The 24,688-nt window shown below is 39.8% G+C and overlaps 1 protein-coding gene and 1 long non-coding RNA gene across 2 annotated transcripts in view; one reads left to right on the forward strand and one right to left on the reverse strand.

Annotated features, from left to right (window-relative positions):
* Adgrg6 (adhesion G protein-coupled receptor G6) overlaps positions 1–20,909 on the forward strand; it is a 139,497-nt gene extending 118,588 nt beyond the window's left edge. The window contains exons 19-25 of the mRNA XM_059272714.1: positions 3,990–4,117; positions 5,273–5,541; positions 6,645–6,741; positions 8,689–8,972; positions 15,804–15,905; positions 16,684–16,836; positions 20,135–20,909. Of these exons, the coding sequence (XP_059128697.1) occupies positions 3,990–4,117; positions 5,273–5,541; positions 6,645–6,741; positions 8,689–8,972; positions 15,804–15,905; positions 16,684–16,836; positions 20,135–20,313 (1,212 nt within the window). The 3' untranslated portion in view covers positions 20,314–20,909. The remainder of the gene's footprint in view (positions 1–3,989; positions 4,118–5,272; positions 5,542–6,644; positions 6,742–8,688; positions 8,973–15,803; positions 15,906–16,683; positions 16,837–20,134) is intronic.
* On the reverse strand, positions 8,423–24,422 carry LOC131918562 (uncharacterized). The gene is made up of 2 exons (XR_009381024.1): positions 24,343–24,422; positions 8,423–8,793 (listed from the first exon to the last, which is right to left on the reverse strand). It is a non-coding gene; the product is annotated as an uncharacterized LOC131918562 (long non-coding RNA).
* Positions 24,423–24,688: the final 266 nt, after the last annotated feature.

Here is a 24,688-nt window from a genome sequence, read left to right on the forward strand (position 1 = left end):
AGTTTCTTGGCTCATTTTGACACATTATAATTTTAGAAGACACACTTCTTTTGTATGAAACCAACTTTTTAAAGATTATATGTCTTAGAAATTGTTTCCTAATCACGCCCATTTGTACCCAAGACCTTGAGTCTTAACAAAGCATCCACTTAGCAGAAGTCATGTATTTACATCAAGTGACAGCATCATACAAAAGAACTCTATCTTATTTTCCATGTTGCATTAACAGTGATGAGAAACAATTTCAGAACAACAACAACAAAAAAGTCCTCATGAACCCCTTTAGTTAAAGGAGAAAGAGTTGATGATACCAAAGGAAAGAGTGAAAGAAAAAGAAAGCATTGGGTGTTCCTGCCATGGAACAGAACTATGCCTAGTCTGATCAAGAGTTTTCTTCCGCCGGGCGGTGGTGGCGCACGCCTTTAATCCCAGCACTCGGGAGGCAGAGCCAGGCGGATCTCTGTGAGTTCGAGGCCAGCCTGGACTACCAAGTGAGTCCCAGGAAAGGCGCAAAGCTACACAGAGAAACCCTGTCTCGAAAAACCAAAAAAAAAAAAAAAAAAAAAAAAGAGTTTTCTTCCTTATGTGTTATTTAATATGCTCAAATGCCAGCTGATATTGTGTATTGTGCCAAGTGATTTCTCCCCTGAAGAGGACAGTTTGTTAGGACAGCTAGTAGTTAGAGTGAGTAACTTCAGTCCTGCATGAAAGGTGATCTCTTGAGGTTTCTCTCACTTTGGGGATTTCATGTAACCTGTTGTATTTCTTCTTTCTCTTATCCTTAAAATAAATCTACCTAGCCAGCATACTCAAGAGTTTGCATAAAAAATTAGAGCAAATCAGTCTTTTGTTTTATCCCATTCAGTTTGGAAGACTCATCTTACTCCCAAGGGTGTGTTGGAACTCATCCACGAGTGAGTCAGTACCATTTATCTGGTACACTTGTGTTGTGGAAGAACCCATCCAGTACACAGAACATCTAGAATGTACCATAGCCATTGTTTTGACAAGGGTTCTATGAAGGGATCAACCACACCTGCTTTTTTCATAGAAGATGGGAGTAATGGGAATTGAGGTGATTCAGGTTTTCCAGTTGGAATCCCAAACATGAAGTTGTATTCATCTCCCTTCAATCTTATGGCCTTCTTCTTCCTGTGAGGTCTGGGAGGAAGCAATGAGCAAGTGTGGCTACAGTGTTTGGCTGATGAACTACTTTTCCTATGCAAATGACCGTTGTCATTACAAACTTACAACTCTGCAAGTTGTAAATTTCCTGACAACCTGGGATACAAACACTCTGGGCAAGAAGAACAAGTCATTGACAAAGGTGGTAAATTACAGAAAGTAACTTTGTAGTGCTCTCAAAATATGTTTTTTTTTCTTCAGGGGATTAAACTGAACAACTAAACTCTAATGTGTTTTCCCTTTGCATTTTAAACAGAAATTAATATTTCCTCTAATTTTCTCTTTTCTTTAAAAATGACCAAAGGTATTCTTCAGAAAATGCTAATCTTGCATAATTAGTCATTCAGATATGAGCTTAATTTACTTATTTTACTTAATTTAATGAGATATAATTTAGCTTAATTAACCCAAGTATTTCAGCAGTGTGCATGTATGTTTGAAAATGGTTGTGAGTTTTACTTCTAATAAATAGATGCTAGGAAGAAATTGACTTCTCAAAGATAATTTACATGCAGCCAGATTCTACCTGCACATTACACTGATAGCCAGTTTTACTACATGATATTTAAATTTTATTATGGGTTTATAAATGCACATATGCTTTCTGTTGCTGAGTAAAAAGTTAAGTTTACATGTGTGGAAATTTGTGTATTAGTGAATTACTACACTTTCCTTTTTGGCCTCTTTTGTAAGATTATAAACTGCTGGAAGAAACACTTTCCAAAATTCATCCTTTCTGGCAATGTGTCTGTATCCTTTTGGCTCTTCCAAATCATCAACCCTTGAGTCATAAGTTTTTTCTTCTAGATTTACAAATTCTTTGTTCACTTGTATAACATAGTCTCAGAGTCTAAAACTTCCCATGACACATAAACTTATATCTTTTAATCAATAAATGTGAAAAATATTTAATGCTCCTTCCTACATTTCTCTGTAATAAAAGTGACTCTCCTATGATTTTACATACTTATATCTTCATGTTGGCTGGCTTAGAAGGATTAAATTGTCATGTATCATTCTCAGAAAGCACCACATGATAGGAGAATTATGTGAGAATTGCTATCAGTATGTAAAATGACTTCAGTTTTTTTCTTAAATTCTTTATTGAGTTACCAGCCATTTGTCTTACCTAGATGGAAACAGTGCTTTGAAGAGTTCCTTGTGCTTGATGATCCTTCAAAGCTCCTAATTTTTCTACTCTAGCTGATTCTGCAGTGAGTGTACCAGATAGGCACCTCTCTGTAGTCCACTGGCACTGACTTGAGTTCCATCCCATGTGCCATGGGTACATGTCTTCCTGTGTTTTGAGGGACTCCTGGGCTGTTGAGGAAGGGGAAGGCTTTTGCTGGCTCAGAGCACCCAACTCTGCTGATTTCTGCCAATATGCAGTTTGCCAATGCCTTGAAACTACTGCACACATGAAGTGTTAATCTAATAAATCTTTATCAATAAAAAATCAGAAGTCAGATATTGGAGTAAGAACCTAAAAGATCAGAGAACAAGAGAGCAGCCACAGTCGTTTCCTACCTCTCCAGTTCCCTTAACCAAAAGGGCCGAGATTCTCTCTCTGCCCTACCTTACCACTTCCTGTCTCCTCTCTCTACAGTCCTTCAAACCTCTATGGTCAGCTAGTGGCTAGCCCTGCCCTCTGACTCCAAGCAAGCTTTATTTGTCAGAACACAATCAAAATATTACACAACACACATGCTTACTGCATTAGTTGTATCTAGAACTGTCTCCTGTTTGTTCATTTCACATACACGCACGTGCGCGCGCACGCGCGCGCGCACGCACACACACACACACACACACACACACACACAGACTGCTTCTATAGGAATGTGGGAGAGTAGCGGTTTTCATGACATTTGATAAAAATTAAAAGAAGCTGACATATAGAAAGAAAAATTTGCTTTTGCCATACGATTGAAATATTTAAACTATATGTTCAGCAAATCTCTTCCTTCATTTTTAAACACCTGTATATTGGAAGTGATTTCATCTCACACCAGGACAGGTTAGTGATCTTGCCTCAGTTTTTGTCCCTACCTAATCCTCCAGTTAAGGAAGGAAAGGAAGGTTTTCCTGTGAGGTCCAGAGTTTTCAGGTTTGCTTCATCATGTGGAATTAGTGCTTCATGTTTGTCCATGTTGGTGTCTTCCCATTCTGCACAACTCCTGACCCTTTATATTATATCCATTCACATCTATAAAGACTAAAAATGCTAGATCCCAACACATGTGTGGCTTCACTCTTATGAAAAATAAAATCAAAACCAACCCTACCAAACACATGCCAGGCTTTGAAATGACCATAGAAACCTCAAGATCACCTGCAGCAACCTCTGGCTGTTCCTAGCTGAGCATCTCTCACCTAGCAAACCGTCTAGGGGCCTAGGGATTGGCCATGTTTGCATAGTGGCCTCCATTTATACCAATGCTCCTATCCTTGCAGAAACAGGTGTGACTGTTGACTTATCATACAAGACAATTGTACCCTCCACCATTTCTACTGGGGCCTCCCGTGGTTTCATTCTTTATCTTACACCAGGCTACCAAGAGCTGAGACGAGGAGGTATTGATTTAAAACAGTGTGCACCTACTTCTGCAATAATGCTTCATTTGTCTTTCTTGGATTGGTCCACCAGAGTGCAGCAAGTGGCTATGTCAGTGTTGGTGGGCATTGTTGTTTTTAGGCCCTGAGATTGAGCTGCTCTAATGTTAACTGTAAACTTTTTAGCAACATAAAGCACCACTGTCACGGAAGAGGAATAATACTTACAGCTGCTTCCCATGTTTTGTTAGGATCTTCCAAGGAGTGCCTCACAAATAGATGGAAGAAACACAAAAGTCCTCACGTTCATCACCTATATTGGGTGTGGAATATCTGCTATTTTCTCAGCAGCAACTCTCCTAACATATGTTGCTTTTGAGTAAGTGTATTTCCATCTGCCAAGCCCAGGGCTAACAACTGCGAATGTGAGCATGAAAATTGTCTCAGCTTTAAAAAACAATTTTACAGTTTATGAATCATGTCGGTGTCTCGCTTTTAATCCTCATGTTTCTCATAAGATCATGCAACATGAATTTTCCAGGTATAGAATTTTAGTTTATAATTACTATATCTCTACTTGGAAAATGGGTTCAAGTCTGTTAGAGATTATTGTGACTTAAGTAAATTAAAATGACATGAAATACTTGCTACATTGTAAAAGGTAAAGATTTTTGCTTCATGAATTGTATACAAGCATTCTTGAAACAGGAAATTTTTTTAAAAGGGATATCTGACTCATAAAAAAATCAAGAACATCAAACAATTCTAGGGAAATTACTTTTTAAATAAAAATGTCAGGGCTAGAGGAATAGCTCAGCAGCAAAGATCACTGGCTACTCTGGCAGAAGGACCTCAGTTTGGATCCAGTCGCTCTCATCAGGCCGCTCATGACCATCTGTAACTTCAGTTCCAAGGGCTTTAATGCCCTTTTTAGGATTTTGTGGGCATCCATGCAAAGGTGCACACACACACACACACACACACACACACACACACACACACACACACACAGAGGCATACACACATGAACAAGCACGTAAATTAGTTGATTAAATATGTAATTCTTGTATCTGAAAAAAAATCCTAAACTAAAAAAAAAAAAAAATGTGAGTGCGGTGTCTCATGGCTTTAATCCCAACACTCAAAAGGCTCAAACAGGAGCATTTCCACAAGATAGAGTTCAGCCCGGGCTACTTGGTGAGTTACAAGGCACCCTGAGCTGCAGTAGAAGACCCTGTCTTAAAAACAGAGCAATCAATCAATCAATCAATCAATCAATCAATCAATAAATACAAACTCTGTATAGATAAGTTGAGAATTTTGGAAACAGTTTTGAAATGGAAATCACATTGAGAAACTCTTCATAGCCTTGCAAATACTAATGAACATCATCGCTCCTCCACACGGTGGGGCCATGTCTTGTATATAGAGGTACCTACTACCAAGAATGGTAGGAAATCGGAACTGACCCCTGTTTTTAAAACATTGGTGTCCAGTGTTACTCCTTGCATACGTTTCTCTTCTCCGTCCTTAGGAAACTGCGCAGGGACTATCCCTCCAAAATCCTGATGAACCTGAGTTCAGCCCTGCTTTTCCTGAATCTCATCTTCCTCCTGGATGGCTGGATCACATCCTTTGATGTGGCTGGCCTCTGTACGGCTGTGGCTGCCCTACTGCACTTCTTCCTCCTGGCGACCTTCACCTGGATGGGGCTGGAGGCCATCCATATGTACATTGCTCTTGTCAAAGTGTTTAACACTTACATCCACCGGTATATTCTAAAATTCTGCATCATTGGCTGGGGTAAGCCTCTCCCAAACACCTTTCCTCGTGCATCGTACTCTAAGACCCTTAGGAAAACTGTGATTAATGACATGTATTAGATAAGAAAGTCCCGAGGAAGGGACATCCTCTGTTCCCCAGCACTGTCAGTTTTTGACATTGTCACCGGTACCTTAGCTCCGAAGTCACCACAAACACTTTTCCTGAGCTCAGTGCCAGCCCACCCAGGGCTAAGGAAGCAACTGACAGCCCATTATGCTTCCAAAAATAGTAGCCAGCTAAATGCCAAGCTCTACTCATCCCTGTTGTGGAAGCCAGAAAAAGAGGGCCATTTTCACATATGCAACCAAGACATTTACAAAAGTATTGCCTTTAGCTTTTTACCATGGATCCTTGGTCAGATATTCAAAGGCCATTCATATTAGCCTGTTCAGAATCTTTTTGTTGAACAACTTTCTTTATCTGGGTTTCGTGTCAAGCTAGGCATCTTAAAGCTCAATCCCATATCTTTTTCACATGGAAATATTCAAGGCTGAGCCATCCCTTAGTTTTCCACATCCCCCCACCCCCTCTTTGAGAAAAATCAAAGGCTCTCGGGGAGCTGAGGAGGCATGAACTGGTTAAATGAAGTAGACATGGGAGTACTGCTGATTCTCTGAAGAGAAAAGACAAGACATCACACACTCGCTGTTGACCCCAACTTTTCCAAAAGGCTTTGTTTTATTTTTTTTTTTAAAAAAAAAGGAGTAAAAGTGACTGCATTCACCTTATCTTTCTGAACTCTGGTGGCCCAATGTAGCATCATTTATTTATACAACCATACTGTCTGGTGCTGCATTCCATAGAATCAGGGTCTAGATCTCCAGTGAGAATCACTAGACCCAGAAGAAGATGAAAGCATCATTAAAGAGTACATTTTAACTATTGCCACTTAGAGTCATATGTCCCACACTAAGGAGGGAATTCTGTTGTTGATTTTAACCAACCAACTTAACCATTCTAAGAAAATTGAGTCTCTGTTGTAAAGAGTTTTCTTTTTCCTACTTCCTTAACAGTATCAGTCCCATGAGGCAGTCCCAGAGTTTTCAGGAGATCTCTCAATGTCATGGTCTTTTTTATTGCAGGTCTGCCTGCCTTGGTGGTGTCAATTATTCTGGTGAGCAGAAAACAAAATGAAGTCTATGGAAAAGAAAGTTACGGGAAAGAGCAGGATGATGAATTGTGAGTAATGCACATTTGCAGGAGATCATGATGGGATATGTACTTTGTTCATAAAGTTTAATATAAGTTCACACAGTGACAATAATGCTCCAATTTCAAAGGTTTTAGTTCACCTGTGAGAATCTGTCAGGGGTCCTTCTTCCATAGATTAGTCATTTCAATGCTCAGAGCTGCCTTCCTTTATTTTAATAACACTGTACTTTATGGTCTAGAGCATTCAGACACCTGAGATGTGCTCTACTGAACTTAGAAGACTTATTCAATTTGAGGAGATTCTGTACTTTTCTTACCTCTTTCAACCCATACATATCAGCAATAGTAGAAGTCACCCAATGCTAATATGAGTGTTTTGCAGAAAACAGAAATATCCATGAGTTCTTGGGAAAAACTTTCCTTCACAAGTTGAGGTTATTGAGATTAAGGTCATTATATTATTTAAGCAATTAACTCTCATGCACCTCATCAACCATATTATAAATCATCAGTATCTATTGATTTGAAGGATTACTGATTGGTTGATGAACATTTTTTATTATACGAGACTCCGATATATCATGTCTGTGTAAACTTTGGGGATAGATAACATGTCTATACCTGATCACTTCTCACCCCTCATGGCCTTCCCTTCCTTGTGTTTCTGAAGCAGCATTATGAAACCCTAACAAGTGGGACCTGTAACAAGAATTGCAGGATCTTTGGGAGACTTAGTGTTTAAAGAAAATCTAGTGCCACTGGCATGCACTGTTATTTAGGGGATCCTTATAAGAAACACTAAATCTTAAACTAAATCAGTTTTAAATGAATGACTAGGAAATCTATCTTCCTCAGTTGTCATGGGATTTTGAAGCTCTGTTTAAGGTTGTGCCGTCACGTAATCTTGTTTAGTGAGCATTTATGGTATGCTAGAAATCATGTTGAGCTCTAAGATCCAAGGATGTTCAAGAAAGCATTTACCTCAGTAGCCAGAATAAGGACAATTCATTTGAAGATGAATTTAATTTCCTGAAATCATTGAATTTTTTAGGTACTTAAGAATTTCCATAGTCTACAGAAACATTGGGACAGCTGTAAATTCAATTGCTTTTCAACTTTACCCATGTCAGACTTTGTAACACAGAACAGTTAGAAGTTTTCTTCCATCTATTATCTGATATATTTCTGAAAATCAAGTGTATTCTTCTTAATGAAGATGTGTTATAATTTACCTATGCCTTATAGTTGTGTGCAAGAAACATCTATACACAAATCTTTTAATTTCATAATGTCTTGTTCCAACTAGAGCAGTTATATAAATAATAATTGCTGTGTATCCTGAATCCTTAATTCAACGAGACAAAGTATAAATTTGCTAATCATAGACGACAAGGAACTAGGGACATAGGTGACCACTAGCATTTATGTTGTGGCTAAAACTCACCAGGGCCAACATCTCAGCAATTCTCCTGCCTTCTTTCACATGAACATAAGCAGACAGCTGTAACACAATAGCTCTCACAAAAATCTGTTAGCAAACTTCTGCTTCCATGTTATTTCTTGGAATGATGTCAACACAGCAACTCCTTGACAGGAAAGGACAGCAAAACTAAATGCTGAAAATCCCCATTGTTAGAGTAAGGACACACAAAAGAAAGAAGGTCAGTTGTGGCTTAGAACCAGCCAAACAAGCATGTGCTCATACCAATCAGAATTCAACAAGCAACCTCCTTTGCTTTTTAATATTGACTTAAATAACGAGATCAAGACAGCGGCCATCCAAAACCACCCGAACGCAAAACCACCTATGAAAAGATCAAAGCAGAAACTCGAGTCCACGGATATGAGCGGGCTTTTCATAGGTGTTTCAGAAAGAACTCAGTAAGCTGTGCAAACCAGGCCAAGGAAAGTCACCAGTAAACAGGGCGGGGTAGGCAAACTCTTTTATCTTGTTCTTGTTTCTGTCCCTTCAAGCTGCTGGATTCAGGATGCCGTGGTGTTTTATGTGAGCTGTGCCGGGTACTTTGGAGTCATGTTCTTCCTGAATGTTGCCATGTTCATTGTGGTCATGGTACAGATCTGCGGGAGAAATGGGAAGAGAAGCAACCGGACCCTGAGAGAAGAGGTTTTAAGGAACCTGCGCAGTGTGGTCAGCTTGACCTTCCTGCTGGGCATGACGTGGGGTTTTGCTTTCTTTGCCTGGGGACCCTTAAATATCCCTTTCATGTACCTCTTCTCCATCTTCAATTCTTTACAAGGTAAGATAAATGGTGCCCAGGCAGAGGCTGCTTTCTAAATTGATCAAATTTCAAACACCTTCCCTTTCGACAGAACAGGTCCAGTTTCTATTACTACTCTAGGTGCGTAATTCAGGCACAAGTGGCCATTCATGAAAAAGCTCTTGGGTAGGTAAAGAGGTAGAACGTTAGCTGAGTTAGTTGACTTTTCTTTCTTTAGTAATATACTTCAGGCACGTTAAAACAGTGCGTGGTAGACAGTCGGCATTCAGTAAATATAGCATCATGCAAAGGAATATGGAGCAGGGTGAAGTGTTAGCTGAGAGCCTAACCTAACCAGAAGTTTTAGGGGGCACAGTCAAGGTTTGTCTTCTTTCTAGTTCAGGCTGCTGCTGCTGCCCCCCTTCATGCCAACTGTGTAGGTTTCCCATGCACGGGCAGAGCGGTTCTTCACCTTACCTCCTAAGCAACTCGGGTTTAAAAATGAAATTCAACTCTGATTCAGAAAGTTGTCTTTTTATGAGATACAGAAATTAATTCAACCTATCAAACATGTGTGCTCTGTTTTGGAGAAAATATAACATATATATCAATGAGAGAGACGGAGAGAAATGGTCTGACTATGCAGCCCTAGCTAGTCTGGAACTTGCTATATAGACCAGAGGCTGGCCTCTACCTCACAGAGATCCACCTGCCTCTGCCCAATGCACCACCATACCTGGCCATACAACCACTTGTATGATTCCATGACACACTTGCTATTGTCCCCTAAATGTACTTATGTCAGTTATATCTTGAAAATTAAATGGCATCCTTTGCTTTGTGGTGCTGAAGGTTAAACCCAGGGCCTCACACATGTTAGGCCTCTGAACCACCTTCCAAGTCTTCTGATTACATTCTTTAAGATACCAGACGTTCTCCATCTTTATGACAAAACTCTTTTGTGTAATGAAGCACCATGAGGGCAACACAACCTGAGAAATTAAATGGCACAGTCTGAAATATCCACCCCCTTCTCTGTGTACTCTGTGTGTGTGTGTGTGTGTGTGTGTGTGTGTGTGTGTGTGTGTGTGTGTTTATTTCACTGTGTAGTCTCAGCTGGCTTCAAACTCAAAGTCCTACTTCAGGCCACAAGTACTGCGATTATATGCCTCCAGCACCATGGCCTTCAGAGCCTGGGTTATTTTCAATGAGAACACTATCAATTTTATCAAAGCTACCCTACTGCTCATACAGTTATGAATGTGTGGTAGAACAGCTAAATATATCCAAACAAGTCACAGCTGGGGTAGAAAGCAGGATTATATTACTCAAAATTCAGTCACCTCACTGGGTGTCCCCTACTGCCATATCTAAGATGTCTGTACTTCTCTGAAGGAAAGTACTACTCAACACCCTGCAACTTCTGCAAGCTTTTGCACTGAACCAATTACTACAAAGTAGATGTTCAGGGACTGTGAAATAAATGAGTTTCTAGATGAGGGAAAGGAGAGGCCTCAAGCATGGCCTAAATCCAATCTGAGATGCCTCTGGCATAAATACGCATTAATTAATTCAGCAAATTTATTCAGGCTCATAACAGACAAAAGTATGCAGGCTTGTTATCATGAATATATGAAATAATAAGTCTCAAGAGTATATCCTCAAGTTGTAGCGTACGAACACATCTACACAGGGATCCAGCTCAGCCAAGGCAATATTCCTCTATTTAATCTCTTTTAAGATACACTACATATCAGTGCCCAAGTAAATATTGACAAGAGTGTCCACTCGCGTTAGGAATCCCATGGTTTTATACTTCAGGACTGTACATGAAAGGCACAGTCATCTGCCAGCCCAACCTTGGTTTCACTGTTAGAATTTCCTGGCAGCCTCAGTACTTCCACAGCTACAGCTGTCTGTACAGCTCCGTTTCCATTAATGAGAAGTGGGATGCTTTAATTTTCCTAGTATGGGTCTCCAGATGAGAGGGGGAAATGTCAGTTCTCGTCAAGTCAGTGTTCTTCATCAATCCCTGCCTTTAGGACTGATTTTTAAATCACATATATTTAGAACAATTTTATCCACACCCAATTATAATCAAAACATCCTCTAAACAAAGGCTTAAATTGCAAAGACCTTGGTACTAAGGATATGAGTCTGTGGACAATTATTTCACCAGCCAGGTCATATGAAAACTTCCTGGAACAGTATATAAATTTTTAGTGGCTTTTATTGGTGAGCTAGTTTTTACCTTCAACATGATGCTTTATTTTTTATGAACTTTATGCTTTATTAGAAGCATGTAGCATCTTGTGTGGTAGTAATCCCAGAGCTCAGAAGGCAGGAACAGAAAGATAATGAGTTCTAGGTCATTCTGAGTTATATAAAGAGGCTTTATTTATAAAGGGGGAACAAAGTGAGCTCCATGAGGCAATGAAACTGAGAAAATCCTCTTTTTTTTCTGAAATGAAGAGGATCAGAAAGAATGATTTGATTCAACTACTGTCTAAAATCTATATGATCCCTTCCCCTTTTATATTTCTCCAACACATGGGGAATTTTGACTTTCCTAACAAGTTCAACAAGTTATAAAGTTTAATTCATACCTGGAACTTGATCCTCCATTTTTTTATTTTCAGAAAAAAGACAACAGTATCTATTAGCAGTCGAGTACAACCAGGTCCTCTTATTTACCCAAATGTGAGAGCATAATAAATGCATTGCATAGTTCTGTTATCAGAGGCTGCCATGGAGAACACAAAAAAGGGATTATCAGTCTGCTTAGAGGTGTCTGCTACTAATTACAGTGATAACATTAAGATACCTGGAGCAAGAGAAATCATGTATATTTGTGTAGTGCATGGGAGTTAACGAAACCCTTTCATCTAACATCTGTGATTTTACTATCAGGCTCGTAAGTCTGAAAAACAGTAACTTCAGATACAGGATATAGTCTCCTTTTTAATAAATAAACTGGTGGTAAGAAATGCTAATGACTTGCCCAAGATCTGTTTTCATCTGACAATGAAATACTAATATTAGATAGATAGATAGATAGATAGATAGATAGATAGATAGATTGATAGATAGATAGATAGATGATAGATAGATAGATAGATAGATAGATAGATAGATAGACATATGAAAATTAAAGAGCACATTAATAGGTGACACGGTATAAAATGTATAGTTTTCAATAGAAAGTGAACGAAAGCAAATTCCTCAACTGTCCCCTCAGTTCATGTCAGTGTTCTCATTTAGGAAGTGACTATACACCCCCATTTATTAAAATGCTAGCAAATACACTTTTACTCGGTTAATGGGAATTTAATTTGTCATTCAACAGGAACTGTCATTAATCTCAATCCCATCAGCAGGCAGACTAAGACATTAAGTTACACTTTGAGACGCACTAAATTCAATGCCAGCAGAATCTCCCTTGCCCGGTTAGGAGCCTCACAGACGTTAAGCTGTGACACAGCAACACACACACACAATGCACATGTGTTATTGCTGCCAAGGTAAAGATAACCCACCTTTCAACTCCAGACACCCGAAGCGACATCAAGCAGCCTGAAACATGACACACTGCAAGGAAATATATTACTCATCCTTTGACCGGACATTCTGTGCCACAGAGAAATAATTTAGTAAAGGATGTCTTTGTAATATAAAAAGAAGATCCAAAACAAATTTCCCAAAACAGCCATAAACCCAACTTCACAATAGCTGGCTTTGTTTGAGTGACAAGTGACCCCGGGAAGTGTTTAGTCTTGGGTGCAGAGTCATTTAGGAGCTTAGAAGCCATGTAGGCTATTTCACCAATGGTCAAGAACGTAGCTCACACTGCCTCTTCTTCCCGATGAATTATCGGGTGATTTTTCCCATCAAAACTCCAAAATTTATAGTCATGATCTAAGATACCAATCACCTACTGCTGCTCACCTGACCCCGTCTCAAACCCCTGAAGTTGTTTATGTTATGATATATTAATGCTTAGGTCATCCCTCTGTGTTTCACTGGGTTTATCATTCAGGTTCAGAAAAAGGTGAATTTCGTGGTAATCATAATCAGCAGCAAAAGAGTAATAAATGATATTGTAATGAGACAGCGTATTTATTTAACTAGGTCTAAAGTTATATGATAGTATGATAGTACTACTTATCTAGTGTCTGGTGGATACTTTTTTTTATACCTCTCAGAGCTAAATATCTTTGGGACTAGTGAGATGATCATCAGGTGAAGGCCTTTGCCAAAGTCTCATAACTTGATTTCATTCCTGGGACTCACATGATGGAAGGAGAGAACAGACTCCTGAAAGTTGTCCTCTGACCTCCACACACGCACCCAAACATGTACACATGTACAAACACACACACTAAATAAAGATGATGTAATAAAAATTTTAAAGTAAATATGCTTGAATTTAGCATAAATTTTAGTAGGCTAATCCTCCTATTTAAAAATCAGTGACAAAAATGACAACCAATATATTTCATATTAGCATTTCTCCACAGGTCAGAATAGGTAATAGGACATATTAATAGGAATTTCCAGCCACCAAGTCCTCAGTTTAGGCACTGTGCTTGGGGCTGTCTGATGGACACAGAGAAGCTAAACACAGAGGAAAACAGCCAGAGTTATTTCATTTTAATGTCAAGGCTAGAACAGAAATCCAACAAGCTTCATCCCTATTACCATTTATTCTAAAATCTAATTCTGAATCATGTGACATTAGGATAGTAACTACCATATATAAGTTTGGTCGTATTTTGCAAACTTAGCTATACATATTGAACTGTCAGACCTTTCTTGTGCTATGTTTTAAAACTTTATCTTGTTTATTATTGGTGTATGTGTGTATGCTTAAGGGGGACACACATGTCCTTGAGCACACAATTGGAGGTCAGAGAACAACTTTACAGAGTTGCTTCTCTCCTTCCACCTTTACATGAATTCTGAGGATCAAACTCAGGTCTCCAGCCTTGTGTGCCAAGCGTTTTACCCACTGAACAATCTCTCTTGCCTGCCCACGCTTTTTTAATTGTGCAAGCTATGGTATAATTTAGTTCCTTAATGAACACTTCATATTCAAAAGCACCTGAAAAGTTTAACTGCCCCTTAACAATACTGTAATAACTTTAATTTTATGCCACACTGTGGACCCAGGGATATAAGGATCAGCCTTATTCTTCTTGAAAATTCCGAATGTCAAATTCAGTGCTTTACAGATAGTCACTGCACAAATTAACCTTCTAGAAGCTTCCTTCACCTCCCCTCCACTCCAAGCATTTTAAAGGTTCCATTCCAGCCTCCATCTTCTGCAAGGCCCTTCCTCGTGTAGACATACCATCACTGTCACTAGTATAACGTAAGATGAGGGTGTTATCTCAAAATTCATCGGCATGTTTTTCAGAAACCTTTGCCTTATTGTCATTATAGTCCTATCATTCTTTATTTTGCGTAGAACTCAGTCTGTTCTATTTTTATTTGTTTTGTTTTGTAAGAAGAGTTCCCAATGTAGCACAGGCTGGCTTTGAGTTTATTCTCTTGATTCAGTCTTTGAAGTTTGGGGTGTAACCCTACTGTTCTAGTGTCAACTAATATGTACACATGTGTATTTTTGTTCAGGTGTGGGTGTGTATGTGTGTGTGTGTATACACATACACACACACACACACACACACACACACACACACACGCACACACACATTCATGCATCTGTGTAGGGCCAAGTTTGGCATTGGATGTCTTGCTTGCTTTCTACCTTTTTCATTGAAGCAGGGTCTCTCATTTGAACCTAAAGACGATCAGTATAGCTAACCTGGCAAGCCAGCTTGCTCTAGGGGTCCCACATCTCCACCATCACCCTGACCACCTAGCACTTACGGAGGAGGGTCTGGGGATCTGAACTCCTGTCGTCATGGTTTCACAGCAGGTGATTTACCCACTGAGCAATTGCTCCAGACCATCATAGGTCTTATTTTTAACTCCTTACTTCTAATCACATGTCATCCACTAAATTGAGCCTGTGTTCACTTATTGATCATAGGCTGAATTCATCGTATTAACCTGGCTACTATGATTCACTCACTAAGGAAACATTCATTTATTTGCTCTAAGATTCGTAGCATCATTCCAGGAACAGTTACAGCACGAAGACAAACAACTCTATTTGGAGTTTTATTGTCCAGTAGTGAAAGATAATCACGCAAACAAATGACCGTACAGGGAATACAAAGCCACCATGTACTGATCAGTGGGCGCCAAAGAGGATGAGTAGGGACGAAATTAAGGATGAATTATATCTTCAGACAGTGGCCTCTCTAGGGACTTAATGGCTAGTCTGAGGCAGGAGACTGTTACTAGAAGATCTGAAGAAAGTGTGGTCAGAATGGTGTTGGGTGAGAACAAGTCTGATACACTGAGAAACAGAAGAATGTTCAAGTGGTTTTGGGGGTCATAGTCAGGACTTCTGATAAGAACATCTGAAGTTGGAGATGGAAAGATTCAGCCAAGGCAGGATGCCCTAGAAGCTGTGTGGGTTGGAACCTTGGGTTAGGGAGAGATGGGAATGAAGTCAAAGATGAACAGCATTGTTGAATCTTAGGAGTGTGGTTAAGTCATAAGGCATGATGAACAGGCAAAGCCAGAGTCAGATCCATGTACTTATTCTGAATTTACCCAAGCCTCTCTGTTCTTCTGTAGAAGATTAAACTGCCTACTGTATATACTAAGATTCCATTCCTTAACGTCTTTGTCCCTCAGTGACTTAGTTCTAAAATATTAAGATAATTCCACATACTTCATAATGTCTATCCTTTAAAATGCGCCACTTGTCTTGAGTATTCCCATGTTCTCTTGTCACAGGTTTATTTATATTTATCTTCCACTGTGCAATGAAGGAGAATGTTCAGAAACAGTGGAGGCGTCATCTCTGCTGTGGCAGGTTCCGGCTAGCAGACAACTCGGGTAAGGACACGGAGTTAAGTGGGCTTCATTTGGAGAAACCGTCGAAACCATTCGCATTCTGCCTTACACTGTCAGAGCAGCAAGACCCACTGAAAGTGCTGTACAAACAGGGCATGTGAAGACGCTGAGTTGGAACAGTCAACACTGGACGCCATCTTTGAATGTTGTAGAGAAGCAACAGGAATCCCGGACAGGTTTAAAAAAGTGCTCAAGCCGGGCGGTGGTGGTGCACGCCTTTAATCCCAGCACTCGGGAAGCAGAGCCAGGTGGATCTCTGTGAGTCCGAGGCCAGCCTGGTCTATAGAGCAAGATCCAGGACAGGCACCAAAAGTACGCAGAGAAACCCTGTCTCGAAAACAAACAAACAAAACAAACAAAAAAGCTCAAGTCTTGATGTCTAATTTGGCAGTTCATATGTGCAGTTTCCACTGTCGTAGATCCACCTTGCCATAGTTTTAGACTCTCAGTTGAATTTTAGGTGAAGAGACTGTTCTTAGGATACATAACATTTGAATGAAAATGCCATTAATTTTTTAAACACCTGCAAACGCTTCTCACCTATAGGGTATTGAAGTGGGATACTAAATACTGTATGCGTGGGGTCAGAACAAGACAGTTCTCTCTGTCCCTAGCCTCTTACTGTTTCCATATCAGTCTCTTTCAGTCACTGAGGATACTAGGAAACTGGCTGTACTGGACAGATTAAATGACACAGCAATGGATTCATGGGACAGCTTGTATTTTCTATAAGCCCACTCATAAAGTCCTGTCCTTTCAGATTGGAGCAAGACAGCTACCAATATTATCAAGAAGAGCTCTGATAACCTGGGGAAATCTTTATCTTCAAGTTCCATTGGCTCCAACTCAACATATCTCACATCCAAATCAAAATCCAGTTCCACCACCTATTTCAAAAGAAACAGCCACTCAGGTGAGTGTTTCTTGGCCATGTAAAGCTTCCCTGTGGTTTTCTCCCATCTAGCCGTTTTCGTCTCAAAACTGACTTACACTGACTGAATGATCTCAGTGCCTTCTAGAGGGTTATTGTAGATTTACATGAACTACACTGTCCACCTGAAGATTTTATTCATCAGCATTGTAAAGTTTAAATCTAAAGTATTTTCTAACCCAACCATGTCTAGTCTGCGGCTGTAGTATCACTAGCTCTCAATGTTATTATAACTTCAGAGTATAACTTGCAAGAGTTTTCTCTTTGAAATTGGGATGCTTCATTTGTAAAGTAATTTTTATTTAGAAACATAGAGATCAAAGAGCAAAACATTTCCAACCCAGTATGAAGCTTGCCTGGATGACACCCGGCAAGTTGGTGTGGAGGCAGGAAGGAGCACAATGTAAGATGTACATTTTGTTTAAGACTTAGTTCCTTAACTATTGGAAGTGATGAGGAGCAGCAAGTGGTCACTACCCTTTAGCAAATAAAATATGAAAGAATGGAGAGCACAATCCTCATTAATTCATAAGGACTGTCAGAATCATTGCTTCTGTTTGTGCTCTGTTTGTTTAGCACAGCCACTGTGGCCACACTTTCTGACACTAAACATATATACAAATAATCCTCATGACAAATAATGTTTTGCAGCCTAGTGAGATAAGGGCTCAAACTTTAACTTCAAAGGGAAATGATTGGATTTCTAGTTTTAGATACTAATTATGCCCTTGACAGACAGCTGTAGCATCTTGGCACACATGGCATTCTTTAAAGATACCTCTAAGAGTGTAATGGAAATAAGTTAAAAATGTTTACTCCACTTAGTTATTACATATGAGCAGAGGTGAATGGCACAGAAAAGACTAATAGGTGACATTTTTCTAAAAAAAGGAATGAGATATGTGAAGTGTCTATACTTGTTCATGTTGCAAACATTCGAATTACAGTTCATTTGCAAGTCTAACTCACTGCCAGTTGTTAGTGGGATGGCTGTCTACTGGGATGTGCAGAAAACCTCCGCATAGCCTCAAAAATACATAGTTGGTTTATTTCTTGGAATTGATCTGGACGTTCATATGTTTATGGTGTAGATAATTTCTCCTAAGAGAATTCCTTCAACAAAAGTGGAACATTCAGGTAACTTATACTGCTGTTTTTTGGATGCATGAATTTATACAAGGTAATGAGAACGTCTGCATGGACTAAGCTAAGGTTCTTGCCACACCAGCAAATGGCTTATTCTCTACAGTACTTCTCAGCTAGCACAATGGTACTCCTGCACTGAGCTGGAATCTGAAATTTCTGATAGCGGGCTGTGCCGGCTCTTCTCTGCATGGGGTGTGCAAGCCATGCCTTCTAAGAAATGTACCATATGTACTGTGCTCCAGAAGAATGGGTCACATGTCATCTAATAGAATGACAAAAGAAAAAAAGGAAGTGCTTAATAAACTTTTGTTATACGATGTGACTTTTTTTTTTCTTTTTTTACTTTCCAATGTTTTTTGGATTACTAGGTACATCATGGTACATTTATGGAAGTCTTGAATGAGACATTTTTCAATTGCAAGCTGCTTTGTGGTGATTTTTTTTTTAATCTGCTTGAGCCTTCCATATATGTCAAATAACGGTTCATATCTCTAGCCCCTGGTTTTCAGATACACAATCTAAATCTTTGCTACTCATAATGTGATTTTTAACCAGAAGCCCTGAGACATCATATATGTATATGATGTATTGGGTTCATACACATAGAGTTCTACTCTATGAGAGTATGGAGAACCATCCTGTGGGATTATGTATTTGGAATGGGGTCAGTTACAGTCTCTAAAAATACATACCCTTGGAAACTGTTCAGGAAGCAGAAAGAGGGCATCTTCAACATTTCTCTGAGGACTTGTGGTTTGCTAAAAAATGTCATAGTAGGGCTTGTTGTAAGCTTATATTACAAGAAATAGAGAGAGCTTCTTTGAAATCAGGTGAAAAAAATGTCAAGCACAAATTATTCATTATTTATATTTAATTTAGTTTAAAAAATCCTCAACAGAAAACCAGTGGCTAGGAGATCTTTGAACCCGAAGGAAGCACAAAATCAACCAGCTTGCTGAGAGCCTCATGGGCAGGAGCTTGTCTGTGACTCCTCCAAGCTTTTTCTAATCAGTGCTAGGACATGCTTCATTCTGTGATTCCATCTGCCCGTCTTCCCAAGAATCATCGCTTTTTCTCCCTGGTTTCCTTTAGTATAGGATGACACTGTCCCTTCCCGCTCTAGGCATCTTTTGATTTGGTGTTTGCTCTAATACAGAACAGTGGCAGATGCCACGGAGATGACTTGGACTGTGGTCTCTTATCAATGCATTTTACAGGTCATTTTACATGCAGGGTCCAGTTTACACAAAACATAAAAGGCTTCATGTAAATACTGCAATTCGGGAGCTCTGGCTACTGAGATCAGCGTTTTGTCGCTCTCACAAAGTATAGAGGAGAAATGATTAAGTGAAGCCATTTTTTCCCTTTATCATCACTCTGAAGTCTATAATTTGGGTAATCTGAGGGTAAACTTTTCCCAAAGTGTATCAGGAGGGGGAAGACAGACACTAATTATATTCACAGAAACACAAAGGTTCACATAGATAATAAGGGTGGTATGGGTTTTAACTTTCAGACATTACCTGAGCCAATTCTAGAGGTTTATTTTTTCCCAACAATATATATGCCAAATGACCCCAAAGTCAGGAATGAGTTAAAAACTGAATTAAAATGTGCTGAAATACTCATGAAAAAGATATGATATCAAAGATATGTTTTACAAATAATATAGAGTGGGGAAAATGAAAATACAGAAGCCTCTGAGTTCACAGGTGCAAGGAGACTCACTACACTCTACTTCATATGTAAATTTGACACTGTCATAAAAAATTTTGATAAAATTTAATTTAAGTGCTTTTGGAGAGTAAATGTCAATCAAAATAAACATGGAAGACTACTCTCCAGAAGCAACTGGAAAAAAAAATGTTCAGCTCTTTTATTCGTTAACTCTGAAAAATGGCGTTGGGGGGAATATTTTCTTATACAAGCCACAAGAGAAATTACTTGAAGGCAAGCAGGCATTCAGTGAATATTAAAAGCGCATCTGAAGGAGGAACATATTTGAGTGCTGCCCATTCCCTAACCTGTTAGGGAACCCGGAGCTTCCATTCCATGGTGTGCTTCTTGAGTGTCATGACCTCGGGCTTGTAACTAGCTCACCCCACAACTGAATCTCTTGCATCATTTCTTACAGACAGCACATCCACGGACAAGTCCTCATCAAAACTGACCCATGCTGGTGGAGAGCAGACATCAATCATCCCTGTCCATCAGGTTATTGATAAGGTTAAAGGTTACTGTAATGCCCATTCCGATAACTTCTATAAAAATATTATCCTGTCAGATACGTTCAGCCACAGTACAAAGTTTTAATGTCATTGATATGAGGGGAAAAAGAGAAAGAAAAAAGAAAACCTTTCTGGAGAAGTGGGAAGCCCTACAAGCAGCAAAAACTCCGTCCAGCGGAAGTCAGTGTGCTGTTCCCTAGGTAACTACAGAGAATCGAGGACTAGATGTTGTTAGGGAAGCTTTTGTGAGATGCAGAGTTCATCTTCTCAGAATATTTCTTCCGTGGACAAGCTTCAGTCATCACACTTGAGAACTGAGAACACTCTGAACACGCAAGAAGACGGGACTTTTCAGAATGATTCGTGGAATCAAACTCATCAGAATTTGAGGGAAAAGCATTAAAATTAGAGGACACAAAAGGAAGAAACTCAAGAGCGATTCTAGTTTAGATCTCATCTACCCCCATCTCATGGTTAGGCTTGGATGTGGCCTGACTTTCATAAAGACTACGTAGAAAACACACTGTTTGTAGTGATGTTGGATGCTCCCGGGTTCTGTTCCAGTGCTGTTTTCTATGAATATAGCAGCATCTTGTTCTTGTTCAGTGAAATGTCAACCGTAAGTGGAAGAGATGTTTACTATTTGACCCACATAATATTAAATGCGCTCTTTTCCTGTTATGTCAAATATTTAACTTTCATGAACATACCTTGCTAAAAAAAACATTTCGGAAATTTGATCCAGTTAATATATTGTATACATTTCTAATATCTCAAGACATACACCTTAAGCATCACCATCATCCCATGCACATGAATCCAGCTGAATGTGGACTTTGCATTAAAGCGGGCTTCCAGGAAGTTAAGAACAAACTTGGTGCACACCCCCCTTCACCCCCATCCTCCTTCACTGTGCATTGGGCTCACAGGCTCAGGAGAGGAATGAGAATTCCCATTAACCACCCTGTATGCAATGGCCTCTCACCACTTAAAGACCACACTTTTGAGCCTATCCCTGGTTTAATGATTTTAAGACATTTCAGATCACATAAACTTCAGAGACCTCTGACTTCCCCTGGTGATAATCTTGTTCCAAGGACCATACACAAGGACCATTAACTGTCTCAGTTAATCAATAATTTATAAATATGTCGGTCTACAACTGCTAGTCTTAAAACTATTTGCACTGAGCCCTCCAGTCAGAGTGTGTAAGAGCCTAAAGAGGGCTGGCAGATACACTACTCTGTGGTGTGATATTTACGAATCAGACTGCGGCATGCAAGTCATGCATAGCATTAAGCAGCTCACCTAACTCCTAAATGACCCTGAACAATGTGTGCTTACTAATGAGGGTATAGCTTGTTCTCAAGTGGTGGAATCCTATCCACTGGCTTCAGTACATGCTGGCTTTAGCCTTGCTCGGGGCCGTCTGGGAAGTTCCAGATTTGGTGGGACAGTAGCATAGTGAGAACAAGGAAAGAGATTGCGACAGAGCCAGTCAGAAGGCAGAGGCCAGACCTGAACCTCTGTGCGGAAAGTAGATCATTCTCAGCTAAGATAGAGAAGAACTTGCAGGCTTTGCAAGCTGGAGGGTCCTCTAGTCTCACAGAGTGTCAATCATAAAGCCGTTTGCCAGGCTGCAAAAGATGTTGATAGAATGTGGTGGTGGGATGTTGTTGCCGTTCCATTTTGTAACAGGCTGGACTGCCATCGTGGTGGACACGAACTTTGCTAGGCCTGGCTTTCACAGAGGAGGAGGCCATTTAGGAGAAAGGGATAGTAATCTTAAGGTCACTATGATTCGTTTCAGAAGAGGCAATCCTTTACTTTGGGCTTATATTTGCAGGCTGCTCATTGTGCCAGAGGATACATGTAGTAAAATTTAAGTCACTAAATATTCACATATCCCCCCAAACTTAGGTGTTCATGATAGAATTTAATTAGCTTCCTATTGTGAGATTTCTGCACAAAGTGCATATTTAGTTAATAAAAATTTTGACATAGCTTTAAAAAATGGCTTTGCTTTTGATTTCTACTTACAAGTATTCAGATCAGAGAAAACCTTTTTGGTTTTTTTGTTTTGTTTTGTTTTGTTTTGTTTTCATATCTGGCAATAATGTCAGCTCAACTTTAAAAATGTCTGATGACCAGCTAAGGAAAAAAAAAATGAAGAAATACCAGACTAGAAATATTTGCAAATGGGTTTAAAAGACTGATCCAAATTCTACCTTTGGTTCCAAGTATGTGGCTTTGTCTGCATTTGGCTCCTCAGAAGAATGGGGCAGGAATTCCATGGGAGAGCCAGCTGTCAGCCTACACTCACCCGTAAAGCAGAACCAATTCAGAGCCCGGTTCCTCGCCTCCCCCCACCCTCTCTTCCCCCTGTGTGGCCTTCAAGCTTTAGAGTCCTGAGATAATGTCCATTTTTGTCTCTAGTTCTTACTATATGAAGATTTTGTCATTGGCATTGTCTCTCCTGTACATATTTATTTATTTGTGTCCATGTCAGTTTGTTTCAGATCTTAGCTTTCGATTGCCCAGCTTTATTTTTCTGTTAGAGAGACTATATATATTTTTTTTTTCTAGGAAAAATTGTGAAACGGTTTTCTGTAGCAATATCTTTGAGTATGGTGGACAGCAGCAGCTGTGAGGGCAAACTAGGATTAGTGGTGAGAAACTGCTAAGGCGGATTTGCCGTTTTACTGAAATGGAAAATGATCTTTCAAATAAATACTTATGTTGTTCATGTTCCAAATTATTCAGTTCCTTTATGAGTGAATGTTTCTATTTCTGACTCTCAAACAGGAAAAAAATTACTTGACAATTGGAAAACGACCAATAAGTCCAATGACATGGGGCAACTTTGCTAAAACACTAGGAGTGAATATGTGACCAAGATCCAGGTCCTGGGATTAATGCAATCTGATGTTAGAATTTCTTACGATAACTGATACAGAGCCAGGCTGTATGGCACCTTAAACATAATTTAAGTTCTTTTTTTTTTTTAAATGAAAGTCTAAAGCATTTCTCCCACCCCACCCCCCCAAAAAAGAAAAAGAAAATAAAGAAATAAAAGGAATGCAATAGTGTTATGTAGAATTTGGGGCTTGAGATATATTTCTCACAGTTACAGTGGCTGTTTCCATTATGGGAGACCTGGAAACCGGTCAGTTTTAGTTAACTTTGCTTGCATGATCAGAACAGAGGCACCCCACTTCCCTTTTCCTCTGGTAACTTAGAATCATTCCTTTCTGCAGAGCCAAGGCCAATTCTGGCTCATGATCTTCCTCAGCAAAGTGTGTGCCCAGCACTAACTTGTGAGGCTCTTTGGCAGGTCACTGCAAAACCAGACCTCCCGAGCCAAAGTTTACAACTCTGAGCCAAGTCATGTTAAGAAAACAGGAGTTGCTCAAGGCCCATCTGCAGACCTGGGCGATCAGGTCGCTTCTGAAAGCATGGGTAAGCAGCAACAGGGAGCTCACAGGCAACTCCTGTTTGATGTCCACGCTATTCCATGTTCATAGCATTTTTGATGTCTGCATGAGTTGGGCTTTGTAAATGCAGTGCCTTGGCCAGGCTTCGGAGTTCTCAGTTAAACAACGTGCCGCTTTTTCATATCCAAACTTAATCTTTCTTTTTCCCACTCCTTACTAATCTTCTACCACTTCACACTTGTTTCTTTTTTGTTTTGTCTCTCTCCTTTATACATTACCTCCTTTCTTTTTTTCCAGGAAAAAATGATTTGTGTTACACTTTTTTTTTTCTGCCTCCCTTGAGAAAAAGTAAGAATAAAAATGAAAATTTCCAAATATTTTCCTTTATAGTCTACTTGCTGCTAGGAGATTAAGGAAAAGGGAAGATTTAATATTTTCTTACCCTAGGAAGCTCATATAAAAAAAAATGGAGTAATTTGAACTTCATAGGAAAGAAACTCATAAAAATCCGCGAATGCCTTTCTTTGGATGTCAGTGGTTATCAGTCATCATGTGTAATTTTTATCATTACTCTATGAAGAGATGCTAGTACCTGCCTTCCATCTGGGGGAGGCTAGTAATTAAAAGTAAGTACTCTGCCCAGGACCAAGCCAGATCCTAAGACTTTGGTTCCCTCTCACCTCAACACACTTAGCAGCTTTCTTCCATGACTGTAGATAGGAAGGAACGATCCAAGGTCAGCATGGCTGCAGGGAACGTTGAAGAGAAGCTTCTAGAACGTCAGACAAAGCTATGAAGTAGCGAAGCTTGAGTGAGGGTTTGGTCCAGTCAGTTGAGACTGGGCGTAAGGAAAGTTTCCAGGCACGGAGGTCAGAGAGCCCAGAGCACTGAGTAAAAACGTAGTTGGGAAAGGCTCCATGGCAGAGTGTGGAAAGGACGCTACAGAGCGATGGCAAGGCTGGGACCAGGCTCTCTGGGAAGAGCTCCATGTCCTAACTGGAGAGGGGTGAGCTTGACAGAGGGACA

This window comes from Peromyscus eremicus, chromosome 8b (genome assembly GCF_949786415.1).
Source record: "Peromyscus eremicus chromosome 8b, PerEre_H2_v1, whole genome shotgun sequence".
Lineage (NCBI taxonomy): Eukaryota > Metazoa > Chordata > Mammalia > Rodentia > Cricetidae > Peromyscus > Peromyscus eremicus.